The following is an 18,341-nucleotide window of genomic DNA, read 5'->3' as shown; positions in this document are numbered from 1 at the left end:
CCACAGACTCCACCTGGAGGAGCGAGTTTCAAGCAGGAGTGGGGGGATGTATATTCCCAACCTCTAGGAGGCGGAAACTATGGAAAGGGCGAGGCTGAGCCAATCCCTGCCCAACTCACTGGGCTGCAAGGGGGGCAGGGAAGCAAAAAGCTACCGCCACTGCAGGGACTTTTCATTTCCTTGCTGTACAGCCTGGGGCTAGGGGGACCCAGGCAGTAAGTAGTAGGTCCAGGCAGTAAGCATTACTGCGAGTAAGAGTTTCTGAGCAGTCGCACAGTAATGTTTACTGCAATCTAAATAAAGCATGTCCTACGTGCTGGAGTCATTGAAGACTCCAGTGAATTGCAGTGCTGGTTCGAGGCTCCAGTGGGGTGGGAAGGCTGGGACTGACAGCTGTTTGTCTGTCCCAGGCATCCTGCTGCATGGGAGTCTTGAACTAGCTCTGGTGCAGTGCCGGGTCTGGGACCAACAAACAGTTGCTTGTTAGTCCCAGCCACAGCACTGCACTGAAGTCTCTTGATCATATTGACTCCCTGGAGCAGCTGAATATTAGTTCAGCATATGTTAGGTAAGTAATACAATCTAGCGATACTCCTGGGCAGAAAAGTCCTAATTTGCTATGCTGTGGTGGCACTTTGGTGTGTATTTTACTGCTTGAATGTTTGAACCTTAGCATTTTAAGTATAGTTAACATGTGCTGAGTATGTGACAAGGCCCTTATTCAGAGCTTCAGGATTAAGGTGTTGGCATATTGTGCCTCAAGATGATAGATATGTATCCCCTCATCTCCAATGATGGAAATTTCAGTACTTTCTCCAAACTATGAGCTTGCCTCTTGCTTCAGGCAGCCAGTTGTTGCTACCTCCAGAGCAGTTGACCAGAATTAATGCCCATGTTCTTATTTCATAAAAGACAGAACAGCATACTGATGGGAAGTTATACATTTAACTTATCTTAACAGACTGTGGTCTGTTGTGTGAAAGGTCATTGAATAACTGAGTAAAACAATACACACACACACTTAGCTTTTTAAAAAGATGCCAAGAGCCTTATTTTGTGTTATCTCAGACCTGTGTATAGATTGCTGGTCATGTACTCCTGCAAAGTGCAAGTGCATGGCAGCTGTCAAATTCCATCAAGTTTCAAAAGTTCAGATATGTGTGAAGTTTTCCTGAAAATATTTGAGTTCTGTGAGAGCCTAAACAAACTAGGGCTTTGCGCTTGCAGTGAACTTACCTTTATTGAAAGTACTTACTCCTTAAAGGAAGTTAATGGTATGACCCATACAGTATTTGTCTTCTATATTTCAGGATGATTGTCTGGTGGCCAGGGAAATATACTTGCACTTTGGCAACCATGTTTTAGTTTCCTGTTCTCTCTCAGACTCTTGATGGCCTAGGGCAAGTTGCTTCTGGCTAAATCCATGAAGGGCTTAAGTATTACAACAAACATTGAGCATAGCAACACCTAACCATTGGGCAGCTAGCTCTTGGAGTGGAGTTCACAGCCCTGAGTTGTGCATCTAGGCAAACCAAGGGAAGACTGAAGGCACTTTTACGTGGCAAACTCTGTATCCCTGAGAGAGGTGCCCTCAAGGATACAGCAGTGGTCCAGGTATTTTGCCTTCTGAATTGGAAAGAGTATAGCCACTGCTATAGGGCACTGAGGGAAGGCTAAATTGCACACCTGAGTGACAGTGCTAATTATCCCCTCTCCAAGTTAATCATCCCACCTACAGCAGCAGCTACTCTGCTTCCAGTTCTGTCCCTCAGAGCAGTGCACATAGGAATGGCCTCAGGTGCCTTGGAATCAGATTTGTAATGGTTTGTAATGGCCAGGAGGCTGATTGTAGAGCTGCCGTCATTATCCAGTGGCAAATGCTAAAGAGAGGGATGCGCCTTTAATCCCTAATACTGGTAGAATTTGGCTTTGAACTCTGGCCTTCTGGGAGGTATCTAGGTCAAAAACTGTATTGGAGTTGGATACCTAAGTCACCCTTTTCAAAAATGGAGGTTCTGGGAGCATACACGTTAATGAGCCACAAAGAGAGCATGACTGTCACCTGGTCTGTAGGGGCTTCAGTTGGAAGAGGGGTCAAGAGCTCTGTTCTCTGCTCTAAGAACTGTTTGTTCCTTGTTCAACACCTCCACCACTTTGGTTTGTTTGTTTGAGTTAAAATGCCTGTTATCAGTGTGGTGTATGGTTCGTACTCCTTCAGGTAAGTTCTGACCTTACCTACATAATCCAGTCTCTTTGGGGTGGTGGGTGGGAATGGGAAAAGGTAAGTGGAAGAACACCTAGTTTGTGGATCCTCATTGGGCTTTCCTGCCAGGTTCCTCAACCCTGTCTCAGTAGGCTTAGTCCTAGGCATGCACAGAAGCACAACTTGAGTTATCTAGGGAACATGACTGATGAAAACGTAGGTGCCAGCAGACTTTGTGTGCCTAAAGGATTAGGCAAGGGTTCTGAAGTTTGCAGTCTTGAACTTACGGACGTACATTCCACCAAAGTCCTTGCGTGGATTTAGACCTTAGATATGTTGCTGGAATTTAGACTAAGGTAGCCCTCATTTAGCAGACAGGGATGTAAAGCACAAAGAAACTAACCTGTGTTAATTCGTGTCTATTTAAGCTTAAAAGGGCACTGGAAGACCTGCAGGAAGCACTTGCAGAAAAAGAGGAATTAAGGCAAAGATGCCAAGAACTAGACCTTCAGGTAAGAAGCAGGCAACTACTTTCCTAAAAGAAGGGATGAACATTCCATTAATAGGGACTGTTAGACAATGGCAAAATTCACCATGTCTTTAGAAATCAGATTTCTTGCATATGTGTCTTGGGCATTTTGTGCAGAAGCCAGAACTTTATTTTGGAATGCAGCATCAATGTGAAATGCAGCATCAATTATATTAGAAGATAGTACTTTTCTTGCATATGTGTCTTGGGCATTTTGTGCAGAAGCCAGAACTTTATTTTGGAATGCAGCATCAATGTGAAATGCAGCATCAATTATATTAGAAGATAGTACTTTAAATAAATTTTCAGCTTCTATATAATTGCTGAAAGTAAACTGTTAATCTATGCTATGAAATGTTTCTTGGTATAATAGCTTGATAACTTTCAGCTAGTAGCAAGCTATTATTGCAACACTATAGTTTGCATAATAGAAATCTTCACGGGGGGGCGGAGGGGTGTGTCCATCTCTCAGGCATTAGTAGATTTACCTCTTTAGAAAATATATTAAAAGATTTTTTTAAAATATTGTGTAACTGATTGCATTTACTAAAGGGAAAAATTGAAGGGCATTTTCAGTAAAAAGAACTTGGAGGAAAGTGTATGTGAAATCAAATATTTTTTCCCTGTTTGCTCCAGTCTGGAAGTTTGCATATGTTAACTAAACTAGTTAGAAACAATTTCAAATGAATGGGTCCTTGCTGACATTTTTTTCAACCATCCAAACATTACCAGGCCCTTTTTTATTCAAGAGAAAAGTTTACGTTTTTTTTATCTTTTTAAGTTCTAATTTCCTGTGATCAATAATTTTTAAAAATGTTACTTTATTTTTTTTAAAGGGATAAATAAAAATTACACTATATCCCATCTGGCTCCCTGTATCTCATTCCACAGCCACAAGTATAGTATCTTTACTTTCTACATATATAATGTATTGCGAGGAGCTACACATGAAAAGAAACCTTTCTTCAATTTGCCCATCTAAAGTTAGAACTTTGTGTTAGCCTTTTGTATAGGAGTTAAATGTTCACTCTTTTTAAGTGTGCATGCTTTTAGTTCACTGAGAGCCAATTCCTTTTTTTATTCTGAAATGTACTCTCACAGGGAGAACAAAATATCTCTCTAATATCCTTCCCCTTATCACTAACTGCAGGTGACAGATGCCTAGGAAATTTATTAGAATCTCATTGATTCCTCATTCTTACATGAGGCAGTGATAATTTGTCTCAGTAAAAATGGAGATATAGAAATGACCATGATGGAACTCCACATGTAAAGTGGAGTGTTTTTGCAGAGTACATCGAGGTATAGCACAACTTCAGTTAGGACACAAGTATTACTAGAACTATTAACTGGTTATCGGTGACAACAGTATAGTTGTTCTGTGTCATTTTTCTTCCCAGAGGGTAAAAAATACTGTTCTTGCTCCATCCCTTATCTTAGTTTTTTTATCTAGTGTGCCTAACTTCAGATCGCACATCAGTAAAGTCAGGCTGAGTTGACTAATGCCTCTGCTCTACCAGATAGTGTTCCCATTCTTTTTCTAGTTTTAAGATTCATTTGCAACTGTGTTTCATCTGAGAGGCTGCCACTGAAACTTGAAAGTGCCTTCACCTTAAAAATGTCCAGTGTTCAAAATCTGATCCACTCACTTCTTCAGAAATGCTCTAGTAAATGTTTTCTTGTAACTGCACCTACTCTGTATCTTTTTGTGTTCACCAGGGAGTAAGGCAAAAAATTTTCAGCATGTACCTTTATAGTGAGAATTTCTTCTGTGATCCCAAACAGCCCTTTACGATTCTACTTCAATGTCTAGCGTGTCCCATTCTGAGAAATCTAAAGCTTTCACAGAGGTACTGTAGACTTTTTTAGAGGGGATAGTGATGGTAATTCACATAACTGATTGGTCATAACAGATGGAGAGAATGGCCCAGTAATCCTTAAAGGTCTATTGTTAAGTGTAAATGTACAAGTGGGGACTAAAATTCATTAAAATATGTTTTAAAATAGTACTTTATATGCCTGTGACTTCACGGTCCTATGTTGTTCCATGGTTGTCATACCGTATGCAAAGTCAAAATGAAGCAGAATGTAGTCAATATGATTCTTCAGGGACGTGAAATGAAGATAGGGGAAAGCTTTAGTTATGTGACGTTCTTTGAGGCCTAGGACATACAGTTTACAAAAGAGCATACTTTTAAAATAAAAATATTAATGTCCTTCCTTAATTGACACCTTTCTGGATCCTGTAAAGGAATTACTTTATTAGCTAAGAAACAGATGTGCTCTAGGTTCTACAAATGCACATAAGGTAAGTTGGCTTCCCAGATGTAAAAGGAAATGCACCTTGAAGGTCACTATTCACTGAAGAGCAGGGAGAGCACAACTTGTTTCTTTTATTTCTGTTTGATTAAAATTATGTAACCTACAGTGCGATCACAGATAAATAACAAGCTGTTATTGTAGCACCATTTATTGTACTATGCCAATTTGCTATCGGTATTGACACCTGAAATGCTGTATATGTATTGAAAGTCATAGTAATGACTGACAGTTCTCATTTAAACTAATTTTTTAATAAATTCACTTGTAAGGTCTCAATCTTCCTTGATATTTTCCAAGAATATAAAAAAGGTAGGTTTCTTTTATGATTCAGGAAAATGTAACCCAAAGAATGCATTCTGTCTGTTTAATGCCAGTTAACTAACACATCCTATATGCTCTGACAGGATTTTAAAATTAACACAAAATCTATAAGGTTCTGTACTTTTAATATTCCCCCCCCCCCATTTTATGGCTATTAATAGACTTACTGTTTTAATATAATATTGTGGTCTCATTTGCTTAGCTGCGAACACTCTCCAAATTAAGATTTTGTTCAGTCATTGCAAAAATGCATGCCTTTCTGAAGCTGCTGAGGTTTTTTTTGCGTGTGCGCTTATTAATTTATGGCTCCTGGACCTGCTTTTTTTGCACAACCATTCACTGCTGAGCACACGGCAGTTTTAATGTGGTACCTAGTGCCATGCTACTTTGTATTATCAATTTAAAGGTCAAGTGGGGAGTACTCCTCATGCTACTATTATTATTTCTGTACAGGTTCTATGGGTATTGTTTTACCAAAGTAGTTTTAACATGTTTATTTCATTTCAATCTCAATAAAACTGGAAATTGCTTCCCCTATTTATTACAACACTGCATGCCTTTAAGATGTTTTTTATTATAAAAGTAATATAAAATGCATTTTCTTTTAGTACTTCATCATTTTCGTGCACTGAAACATCTGTCATCTTAGTATATCTTATTTAAATAACTTTCTGAATTTTCAAAATGCTCAGCTTTTATGTGCCAAATGAATTATTTGGTGATATCTTACACTCCATTTTTTGAGTTCTATTCTGCAACTGGATGGGACTATAATGTTATATATCATCTTATGCACACTAGGTGGCTGCCCTTCAAGATGAAAAAAACAGCCTGATGTCTGAAAATGAGGTTATGAATCACAAATTAGAGCAGCTGGATGATTCTTTTGATGATCCAAACACTATGTTCACAAAAAAGTATGTCCATGCACAGTTGCAGCTAGAACAACTGCAAGAAGAAAACTACAGGTATGAAATAAATGAAATAATTTGAACCCTATTTCATCTTCCTGGAGACCAAAACCAAGTTATAAAACACTTAACACTGACAAATGTCATGGACATTTTCTATAAATCTGCAGGATTTTCTGCTTCCAAGTTTCTTCTTAAAGCTCCTCTATACCTTTACCCAATCAAAATACATTTTTAAAGACCCAGCTTGGTTTTGCTACCTTGGTTATCATACTGAGACCACTTAAGAACTTTTTCATAAAATGAGGGAGTCAGGGGAAAGGTGTCTGTATCTCTTTTGAAATGATATTTTTACGGCAGTTAAAGGAAGTGGGCACTCCTTCAAATATGGAATTAAGACAAAAGCTGCCAGTTTTAGTCATAGTTTCACATGGATATGATACATTTGTATCCTACTGTGACATTTTATGGTCTCTTTTTATGTATTTGATTTAAGCTGTTTTTGTTTTGTTTTTTTTAGAAGGTGGAACATATTAGTGACATGAGTGACAGATAAAAATGTGATTTATAAATTTTTTATGCTTTTAAAAGGCTTGAAGCTGCAAAGGATGATTATCGTTTACACTGTGAAGATCTGGAGAAACAACTAATTGAGCTGCAACATAGAAATGATGAACTGACATGCCTAGCAGAAGAATCTAGGGCCTTGAAAGATGAAATTGATGTTCTTAGGTACGTAATAGATATAATTGTCCTTCACACTGGAGCGTCTCAGTGACAGTATCAAGTATCAAGTATCAGTATTTAAAGACGGAGACTTCTTTGCAGTATTACTTGATTTTAGCTCTTACCATAACCAAGCATAAAGAAAAGCACACTTAATAAAACTGGAAGATGAACTGTAGGACCTCAGTTCTGCTAAGCCTTAGGGGTGCCTAGGTTGCTAAATGGCTACTCATTAAAGCCCCACAAAACTTCATAGATTCCATTTTTTTAATCCATGTTCTTTAAGTTTCATATGGGTCCCTGAAGGGGGCCTCCATTGTCACTGAAAAAGCTTTCTGTGGTCCACGATGTGCCTTGACTTGTCTGCCCTAGAATACCCAGAAGGAATCCAAGGCAGCCACCAAAGGATCTAATTCTTCTTATACATCTTTCTGATTCTGCTGTAGCTGGGAACATTTGTAATTAGTTGTGCATATTCTTGAATGCATGAGCAGGAACAGTGTCTCATTGACACCAAAATTAAATATGGTGATAGAGCACGTTTTGCTTAGCATCCTAGTGATTAAAGGATTTTCCCAGTAAATGGTAATTCCAGGTTCTAGGTCCCACATCTTCTTGATCTAAGTTGAATGCCTTATTTTGCACTTCCTAGAATAACATTTTTAATCATTATGCCATGGGCTAAGTGGGGCTGAGAGCACTCTCCACTCCTGTTGAATTTGAGCTGGCCAGATTAGTGTCAAGGAGGCGAGTAAGAGAGCAAGCAAATACAGACACACACTGTTAGAACTAACATTAACGTTAAACTATTTACTTATAACTTAAAACTGTATACATCTATATGCAACTGGCCCTGCCCTTGTGGCTTAGTTCAAGTGCATCTCTGTTCTGCTTCCTTGCCTTCACCTGTCCTCCCATAAAACTTGTTTTGGTAATTTTAGTTCCCACTCCAAAACTCCTATAATCCTTATACATTAGATCCCAAATAAACACCATCTTTGTTTACTGAATTTAGTGATTCTTCTTCCTCAATAGAGCACACACATACAAGTGTTTTGGTTGCTGTAGCATGAGAGGTGTTTGCATGTCTATTCAGCAGAATAGGACCAATATACAGAATAAGATTGCCTCCTTTGTTTTCCCCAGATGGGAGATTTAAATGCCCCTGCAGGGTGCAATGGGATTAAATTTTGAGTGCACTAGGCTTCCCATTTCCACAATGGGAAATTCAGGTATAATAGGTTTGCCTTTCAGGGGACACCTGAGTTTGAGGTAAGCAACAGGTTAAATGTACTTGAGACTTATAAGGATTTCAGCCTAAGTGTGCTGGCCCAATCACTGCTCAGAACACTGAAGTTTTTATGCAAAAGCTTCCACAGGAAGCAAGATTAATAGATGTGATTGTTCTCTTGCTGGTAAAGAGGAAGAAGATTTGCCTTTTTATAATGCAGAAAAAATAAAATTGCCCAAATGCGTGAGGCTCAAACCTAGTAAAAATGAAACGTGAGTGTTTATATCTGTATTGCAGGTAGACGATGTGTTCAGGCTTGTTACTTAAGATAAATTGTAATAAAACACAACTTAATGAAAGCTGATCAAGCATTTGATTGTATATAAATTTGAACAGGATACCAAGAAAATACACAAAGCAAATAGGATGCTAGCATGGTTGTAGAACTGTAACCATGTCTAACCACTTTTATGCCCATAATAGCTCACTTATTAATGTGGAATAAAAGTTAATTCATATGCAGAAAATAATATGGAATAAAAGAGATTCCAATTCTTTAATATGTAACATTTATTATGATACGCTTAATTGTTTTAGTATTTCTCTACTAATTATTAATGTGCTAAGATACCAAGTGAAGGGACTGATTTAATTTTCCTTTACCTTTATAGGTAATTTTATTTGGCTAGAGTACTTTCTTCTGTATGCCTCTTAGATTATCATTTTCTGTTTGTTGGTCACATTGTATATTTTACAACAAATGTGTAATTCTTTGCATAATGTGTACTAATGAGCCTGCTAGATGCAGGTTGCATTATTTTACTGGCTTGAATAAGATGCAGTCCATAGCAAAGGGCACAGTGCACTTGTGGTACATCTGTCCCGTTTTGAATCCCTGGGGCCATTGGCAGTTCCTTAATCTCCCTTGCTTTTATTTGTGACATATTTAGGGTGGGGTTTTTTTTTAGTTCTCTGTATCATAGTGGTAGTGTTTAAGTTCAAAGTGGACATGTTTCAGCAATGATTGCTTGCAAATGCAGCAACTGGTCGCAGTGACACAGAAGACCTGGTCCCATCCTGGTTGGATGTTCCTTTGTTGCATTTGACATGCAGCTAAAAACTCAAAATAATGCATTTGGCTTTAAGTAAAACACCTAATTCTACCCTCAAGTACTTGCATGGGAACATTTTATTTTATCTCTCCCCAGCTAATTAGAGCAGTACTTGAGAATGAGGGTAGAATTAATCATTTTTCATTTGTTTCTGTCTGAAAAAATCATTTAGCTTTTTCTATAATCCATATTTCTTCTTCTAGGACTCTTGCAGATAAGGAAAGTAAACTTGAGGCAGCAGTTGAAGTATATCGCAAAAAACTGGAGGAACTGAATGATCTTCGCAAACAAGTGAAGTCTCTGCAAGATGCCAACATGATCTATACGCACAATATAGTGAGTCTGGAGGACGAATTGAAGAAGGCAAATGCAGCGCGTGCTCAACTAGAAACATACAAAAAACAGGTAGAACAGAATACTAATTACCCTATGGCATTTTTAATGAAAATATATGATTATTTAAATAGAAAATTGTTAAAGATAAGGAAAGTAAGTGTGCTTCAATTACAAGTTCTTAGGATTCAAGGTTTATAGCTGGTGATATTTTCCTGAGGAAATCCTCAGGCTCTGCCATTCATTCCCAATCTGCCCTTTTCCTCATCTGTCCAGGTAGTTGGACAGAGTCTATTCTTTGAGCGTTGGCTCTGGGCACATAGCATAAGCACCCTCTACCAGTAGTTTAAAGTGTCTTTTTCTGGACTACAGGGATTTTTTTTTCTTTAAACAGCTGTGTTCTTTTGCATTTGACATCCTCTCATTAATTTTTGGGCATAGAATTTTTTTTAAAGTGTTGTCTTTTCATTTTAGATGTGTTCAACAATTTGTTTCTAAAAAATCCCCAGACTGGTTCAATGTATTTTCTCTCTACCCTTCTTTAAAAACAGAAATAGATTTTGGCCAACATGAGCTGCACATGGTGTTTGAATCTGGCAGGAGAAACATTTTTTCTATACAGCTAGCTAGTCTTGCCTGGATTCTGTCAGCTGAAGAAACTTGTATGTTCAGAGTCAGGAGTTATTCTAACATTGTCTCTCTTTACCTTCTCTTCCCCACCCCACTCCCAATCTACCTGAAAATGCCATGTCACTAAAAAAATATTTTAACAAAAACCTGGAAACATATACTGACTCTAATGTTCACGTGCCTTTATGTAAGGTTCAGGAACTTCACAACAAACTTTCAGAAGAATCCAAAAGAGCTGATAAGCTAGCTTTTGAAATGAAGCGACTAGAAGAAAAACATGAGGCTTTAATCAAAGAAAAAGACGTAAGTTTTATGAGTGAGAGTTTGTTTAAATGTACTAGGACCTTTCTCCCCTCCCCCTTCTCCTTTGTTGATTTTTTTTTTTTTGTAGGCTTTGGTCATCCTGAAAATAATTTCTGAGCAGTATTGGTACTGCAAGGATGAGATTTAGCATGAAATATGATTGCTTTGATATGCTGGCTGCTATAATTCGGTAGATACCAAGTTATTTCACTTCAGACATCATCAGAGGTCTACAGAATACACTCTTGTCCAAAAAAAAAGTTTTATGACTGACACAATGCCCTAGCATAAAACAGTTGTGTTTGACATCTTTTCTATCTCAGCTGTCTTCTTTCTCCTACCCCTAGAGGCTGATTGTACAGCGCGATGCTCTCAAAGAGACTAACGAAGAGCTTCGATGTTCACAGATGCAGCAGGATCACTTGAATCAAGCAAGTATGTATTTTAATCTAGAGATGGGGTTTTTTGTTTTTTAATATGTTACATTGTCTGGAATCTAATTTGTCATGCCCTTTCAGATGCATCTGCTATGAAAAGTCATGAAAATCTTGCTGCTGAAATGTTGCCAGTGGAATATAGGTAAGGAAATAATTTTGAACTGTATCCCTGTCTTGTAAATGCTTATTGCCTCAAAATTTGTTGGGTAAAATATCAGTTTTTGTATTTGTTGCTTCTCCAGATTCAAGCTCTAAATTTTGGGGCGAGTCCAAATTTATCATGACAATACTATACTTTTCATATATTGATGATGAAATGCTTTAAAATATGTTTGAAAGTGAATCCTCAGAAATAAGAAACAATGCTCATTTTGCTGGTGAAGAAACTGAAGCAGAGTGATTAAAAAATGTCACATGCCACAGGGAAAGTCTGGGAGGACATAGGATAAAACTTCACAAAAATAGTATTCTGAGAACCCAAATCAAATATCTTTCTCCTTTTTATATAGTTCCTTCTTTCAAGAGTTAGTGTGTCTTTTTATTAAAGATTTTACTCTAAAAGAAATGGACATATATTCTGAAAAGTAGTGGTGTGGTGTCCTCATAATCCTATAGTAAATGTAAAATTAAAAGAACAGAATACCTTGAAGTCTAGTAGAATTATAGGGAGGGCTTGTACTACCACCTGTTCAGGGTGACCAACACTTTCCATTAGAAAAAACAATTTTAGTTGATTTAAAGTATGATGAAGTTAAACATGTGATCTAAGGTTTTAAAGTAGGGGTGGGCAATTATTTCGGGTGGAGAGTTGGTCACTTACTGAGTTTTGGCAAGCCATTGAGAGCTGCATGACAGGCAGCCGGGGGCAGATAAATATTAATTTTCTCAATTTTTTAGGGTCCCTGTGGGCCAGATAGAATGGTCTGGTGGGCTGCATTTTGCTTGCCCCTGTTTTAAAGGCTGGGTGGGTGCCACAGGCTGTTTGGGGAGGGCTTGAGAGTTTTAGCCAAAATGCAAAGTGATGTGGATATTTCCCTGGATTCATTTCTGGAAAATAAAGATCATATATGCATTTTAACATCAGCAAATCAATGAGATACTCTACTCCCTTAGTATTTGGAACATGGACTTAAAAATGTGTCTAAGATATGCCTTTTGTTGTCCTTGCTGACAGCTCCTGAAAAATCATTGTCCATTCATACTTGGTAAAGACTTGCCTTTTGGCAGCTAAAATCTCCAAAGACTATGTGCTTAATGAGGATGCAGTTTTGCATGTCCAATTTCCACAGAATGTCTGAGCATGCTCTGGTCCAGGGTCATGAGGCCAAGTAAGTTCCTTGTAACTGCTGCTTCAGGTTGTGCTGTAGTGTGACCCGGCACTGAAACAGAGCATAGATCCTGTCTCTGCTCTCACTGAACTCCAAGCAACGTGGAGAAGGAACCTGTCTGATCTACAAGCAGCAGACAGAAAGGAGTAGATTAGAGGTAGAGGAATTGCTGGCAAAGAGTTTGGGACTTGATGCCACAGAAAGGAAAGGGTGGGCATCTCTAAGTCAGTTGGTTGTGGAGCAACCCACATGTTGAACACCAGTTCCATGGAAGTCAGTGGGAGCTGTGCATTGAACATACAAAGTGCCCATATTTCTGAGTGCTCTAGAAAATGTGGTTTTAAGCTTCTCCATTTGAATGTCCAAAAGTGAGTATTTTTTCAGCTACGCCATCTCTGTGCCTTAGCCCCAAGTCTAAAATGGAGGTAAAAGAATCACCTTACCTTGAAGATTTTGTTAAATCAAAGAAGGTCTGTGAAGCACTTGGTGTTATAGTGATGAGCACCATAAAAATACCAAGATGGAATTAATTCCATCTTCAAACAGGGTTTGAATATTGGACTGTGCGTAAGGTCTAGGCCTGTACACTAAACAGTGAGAGTAAAGTCATGCCTTGAATAGCTGCTTATTATTTACTACCTATTTCATTTCTGGGAAATCCATGTGTTTGCTAACAGAAACGGCACATTATGGTACTTGGTTTTAATGAAAAACATTGATATCATAGTTAAGCAAAATGCCACCTCTTCCATTTAAATCACATTTTGAGGAAAGAACTATAAAAATATACTTCACAGAATGGTGACTTTTTGTTTTTGAACTTCAGAGAAATGTTTATTCGACTGCAACATGAAAATAAGATGCTTGTTTTACAACAAGAAGGATCAGAAAATGAACGTATTGTAGAACTCCAGGAGCAGCTAGAGCAAAAGCATCGGATGATGAATGAACTAGAAACAGAAAAAAGGTGAATGGAGTTTAAACAAGAGCAAATAAACTTGAGACTCTGACCTTAGGAGGGAATGGGTGTGACTAACTTTTCTGATCCTGTTCTGGTTGAAGGAAGGTACCTATCCTGTCCTCTTGGCTAATGGAATTATTGATGTAGTCATTATAATGTGGGTGAGCAAGTCGGGAAGCTGCAAGCCTAGAAAGTAGTGTAACCTGTGGTGTCAAATATAGACCTCACTTCACCCTCCTTCCCCAACACATGCACACACTCATGCATGCACGTTTAATTTCCAAGAAGTTCTAGGTTTTAGACTCGAGACTGGCAAAGGAGCATGTCCGCTTCTGTTCAACAGGCAGAAGATGGGGCAACTCCTGTTATTCAAGGGTGATACTAAATAAGAAACAAATGTTGAAGATCCAGGGAACAGCACTTTTTCTGGTCCCAACACCACGGGCACTTTTGCAAAGACTTCCCCAAACTGTTTCTTTAGATGAAAAGTTAGACCTTTAGCTGTTAAACTTCCAGTAAATATTCTAAGCATTTGTCTTCAGCAGCAGTGACTAGATCTGATTACACCAGGAATATCTTGGTTTCAAACTTTCAAGGTTCTTTAATATGTGCATATTAATACATGTGAATAAACTCCAGAGCTTATCACTCCAGAGTTTATTGATCCCAGGTGTGCATCTCCACAAGCGCCTGTGGTTACAGCACATTGAGCTGGAGCAGCCCGGGCTGGCAGCAGACCCAGGGGGTCGACTGCCTGTCAGCTTGGGGCTGCTCCCCCAGCTCATTGTACTGTGCAGGGGCTGGCTGGGGCACAAGGGAGCTTTAGTGCAGAGCTAGCTGGCAGGCAGCCCCTGCACTGAAGCATCCTTGCTACTCCAGCCATCTGGGGCAGCGTCTACACACGCACAGCTGCAGAGTTTTTTACTTCACAGCAGGATAGTACTTGTATTTACTATTTTCAAGTACTGTCCTGCTGAGGAGTAAATTAGTTTATTCCAGCCTAATAGAGGTGCATGTGTAGATGCAAGACCTTTACTGAATAGCTAATTAGACTACTGTGCAGTAAAAATCTTGTGTAGATGCACCCTCCATATATATAAATCCATTACAGAATTATAACACAGGCTTGTAGGTATGTGGGTTATTTACCTTTTTATTAGAAGACAAATTACCTTTTTTTCCCCCCCTCCCCTCTTGTTCCCTGGAAAGGCTAAGCAAAGAGCGTATCGGTGAGCTGCAGCAGCAGATTGAAGACTTCCAAAAGACTTTGCAGGAGCAAGGATCCAAAACTGAAGGAGTAAGTGAAAGCCCAGACTCCTCGAGCCTTAGAAACCTCTTAACAGTTTTGCCCAAATGCTTGAATCTAGTGTCAAACCCTTTTAACTGTAAAAGAAAATATGCCTTTTTTCTCTTTCAGTCTTGACAGTGCTGATAGTTCTTGTGACATCAAGACAACCGTTTTTTATTAGGTAGTGGTGATGTAGTCTGAGCTAATGTATGATAGACCTGTAGAACTTTATTGAACTGTTTTTTGAATTTGATCTTAAATCTTACATATATACACGCACGTTTATATATACATATGTTATGTATAATTATTATATATTCTTATTATGTAGTCTGTGTATATAAACATTTTGAAAAGATTTTAAAAAAATATTTGTAAGTGTGGGACTCCCATTTGTCTGCATTTGTAGTATTGCATTTTTCATGTGACCAGGCTGTTTAACTGAATTTTAATTCTTTATAGTCCAGCAAACTGAAGCAGACGTTAGCAGCACAGATGTAAGTAAAACTGATACTTATAACAAAAAAGAAACTGTCACTTGTTATTTAATATTTTAACCCATGCAGTGAATAAAATTAAAACACTATTAAAGATCAGGCTTGCCTCTAGAGCTAAATACAGACAGTCAAAAAACCTGAAGCTGAATTGTTTCAGTCTTTGCAGGTTAGTCTAAGCTATATAGATTGAACTGATAAGCAAGTTAACAGACATTCAGTTTTCATTCTGGAAATGCAGCCATGTGCCTACAGTGGCCCAAGCGAGAAGCTGGGACACACCAGAGCACGCCTCCCTGCTTGGCTGGGGTAGACAGCTGGGGCCAAAGTTAGCCTGCCCCCACTTCTAGGAGGGCGGGTTGCTGGGGAGGTGCAAACCATCATGGGATGCTAGGGACTGTAAGTTAACTTGAATCTGGAGGGGATCTGGGACAGAAATTTAATAAATCAGTTTAATCTAAATCAGTTGTCTGAAACTACATCCATCCAGGCTTATCATAAACTGGTTTCAGCCATTTTGAAAGTGGTTTATGTACGCTGAACTTCTGTTGTGTTCCAGATTTGAACTGGTTTCTGGTCACTTATACTGGTTTATGTGTAATTTCTGCCCCTAGACTAAAGAAGAAAGATTCAAAGTTAAACAGCTCATCAGCACAAGCAATTCTATGCTTTGGTTCTAACGTTATGACTTCAGACAATGTTTCTTATAATCATAAATCTCTTTTTGGCATTGCCAGATCCATTTCAATGTGCTGAAAAAATATTTCTCAACATCACTTGTTTCTGTCTGAAAGAAATTGTCTCCTGTCAGTCTGGAATTAGATGAGCCTTTTGTTGCTCCCCTCTCCAGCCTACTACCAAGTCTCAGTTCAGAATGCTTTTAAAAAAATGCATTAACTTTTTGGTTTTGTCTTGAGACACTAGCTCCATATAAAGTTTCACCTTTTTTAAATCAAGTTATCCTCCTACTTTAGACTTCAAACAAAGTTTTCAGTTTTTAGCATGTGTGCACGTGTATATGTGTGTTTGAATGCATGGGATAGCATTGTGAATCTATCCTCTGGATCAAATCTCTGAATCCATAGGGAAAAACTGAATGAAGTCCATGAGGAGTTGCAGAAAAAAGAGGCAGTTGTTGCAGCACTCCGGCCAGATGGAAATCAGATCTGTAAGTAGCTTCATGCAGACCCATAGTATTTGCTCCTCAGTGTACTTCTGTCATCATAATCATCTGCTGCATCAGATATAATCAATTAATGAAAATTCTAAGCCTGAAAAAGAATTTATAAACATCAGTCTGACTGGATATTAGTATAGTGTCCAACATAGTGGGACACCAGTCTTAGATATCGCTATATAATGATCATTTTACCCCAAACATACATTAAGTAGATGAAAAGTTATTTTTCTCCTCTCTAAATTATACTAGAACATTGTATGTTCTACTGATCTTCAGGAATCTAACACTTACAGCTTTATATTGTAAGCAGAATATTGATGGGGTTAAAATATCTGCTGTCGTTATTTTTGGTGTTTTTAAAATGTGGCGTGTGTTTTGCTTTGTCCCCCCTCCCCCAAATAGCTAAAAAGATTGAGGCACTAGAGGCAGCTTTGCGTAAAAAAGATGAAGATATGAAAGCAATGGAAGAAAGATATAAAATGTACCTGGAGAAAGCAAGAAATGTAAGTCGAATGGTTCACAGCAAATTCATTCCCCACCTCCCCTTCCCCATACATCAGTGATGCTCACAAACTTCTCAGATAGTCTTTATTAAAAGAAGTCATCTGGTTGTGCATTTTTTGTTCAAATTCCTTGATTCCGGTTGGTCACTTGACCACTATATTTAGCACAGAATACACTTTAACCAACAACAGGATACGTCATTGTTGATGTGTGTTGTGTTCTTCATCTTGATTGACTGCTGCACATTTTTGCCTACCTGCCTAATATAACTGGATAAAATGTGAAGCTGTTGAAGATCAAACATAATATATTCACTTTATTTACACAGGTCATAAAAACCTTAGACCCCAAATTAAATCCAGCATCAGCAGAAATTATGTTACTGAGAAAGCAGCTAACAGAGAAAGAAAAAAGAATTGAAGCTTTTGAGGTAAAATTTGCTCTTTTTTGTGTTATATCTTTTATTATGTGTCCTCATAAATCTGAGTAGGAAGCCTATTTATATAGGGTGCCAATTAAACATTTTAATGATATAGTGAAAACCTTCTGAAAAGCAATTCATACAGATTTATGTTGTTTCAAAGGGATGAAGATTAAACTGCATTAGAGAGATGTAGTTAGACAGAAAGCAGAGCAGGGTGGCATCTCACACTGCTTACAGATGTTAAAAAAACCAAAACAAAAACACACTTTACCAGAAGAAGCAGTGCATTAGTTCACTTCACCTCTGCAGCATCTATATAAATCGGGTGCTTCAGCAGGGCCTTCAATCAGCTATTAGATAAAAATGCCAAAAAAGCCCCACTAAAGTGCCTGATCTATACAGGCTTCGGGCGAGCCAGGTCCAACAAATGCGATCCTTCTTCTGGGCATGTACTGGGCTCAGTGCAGGAGCATGTGGAGTTTCAAGTAAAGTGCTGTTTTGGGGGGTTTTGGGAGGGGTGAGGTTTCTTTTAAAGGTCTGTAGACCTTAAAGGCCTTAGAGACTAAATGCATACATTTTTGTAGGTAACAGCTTATTTCCCCAGATGCTATGAATGGACTTGCAAATCTCTGTCCAGACCATTATAATGACTGATGAATTGTATCTTGCAATGTAGTAGTTAATAGAGTTTGTTTGTTTGTTTGTTCGTTTGAAGTAGGGACCTGGATATATGGCACATTAACATTAAATTCACTTATATTGGTGAGCAAAACAGATGCAAATTGCAGTTGTGATCCAAGTCAGAGGACAGGATCAGCTCCCTTGGGGTGTCTGTCTATTATAGTGCTGTGCCACTAGGTGGCAGAAGAGCTGGCAATAGCCGGTTCATAAGTGGACATGACACCTATATCTGCACAGTTTTACCCCAGTTTTACCCCAGTTTCTCTACCAGATTCTGGTAAGTTCCATTAGTGTATGGCTGCAGTGAATGGGTCTAATCCCTGATCAGTATAAACATGTTAGGCATTCAGACTGTAACTAATATTGTCTATATGCAATGGATTAGATGGATTACTACAGAATTAACATAATACTGAACATGCT

General features: G+C 38.4%; 1 protein-coding gene across 1 annotated transcript in view; it reads left to right on the top strand.

The window, feature by feature from the left end:
* HOOK1 (hook microtubule tethering protein 1) overlaps window positions 1–18,341 on the top strand; it is a 57,979-nt gene that overhangs the window by 22,286 nt on the left and 17,352 nt on the right. Inside the window, exons 8-20 of the mRNA XM_019501208.1 lie at window positions 2,632–2,715; window positions 6,177–6,343; window positions 6,878–7,018; window positions 9,559–9,760; window positions 10,511–10,621; window positions 10,969–11,056; window positions 11,140–11,200; window positions 13,213–13,353; window positions 14,557–14,644; window positions 15,098–15,132; window positions 16,215–16,297; window positions 16,712–16,812; window positions 17,142–17,243. Coding sequence (XP_019356753.1) covers window positions 2,632–2,715; window positions 6,177–6,343; window positions 6,878–7,018; window positions 9,559–9,760; window positions 10,511–10,621; window positions 10,969–11,056; window positions 11,140–11,200; window positions 13,213–13,353; window positions 14,557–14,644; window positions 15,098–15,132; window positions 16,215–16,297; window positions 16,712–16,812; window positions 17,142–17,243 — 1,404 coding nt within the window. The remainder of the gene's footprint in view (window positions 1–2,631; window positions 2,716–6,176; window positions 6,344–6,877; window positions 7,019–9,558; window positions 9,761–10,510; window positions 10,622–10,968; window positions 11,057–11,139; window positions 11,201–13,212; window positions 13,354–14,556; window positions 14,645–15,097; window positions 15,133–16,214; window positions 16,298–16,711; window positions 16,813–17,141; window positions 17,244–18,341) is intronic.

The sequence above is a fragment of the Gavialis gangeticus genome, unplaced genomic scaffold (assembly GCF_001723915.1).
Source record: "Gavialis gangeticus isolate Ggan-Ray unplaced genomic scaffold, GavGan_comp1, whole genome shotgun sequence".
Classification (NCBI taxonomy): domain Eukaryota; kingdom Metazoa; phylum Chordata; order Crocodylia; family Gavialidae; genus Gavialis; species Gavialis gangeticus.
The sequence above is the reverse complement of the archived record's forward strand: the minus strand, read 5'-3'. Positions and strand labels throughout refer to the sequence as shown.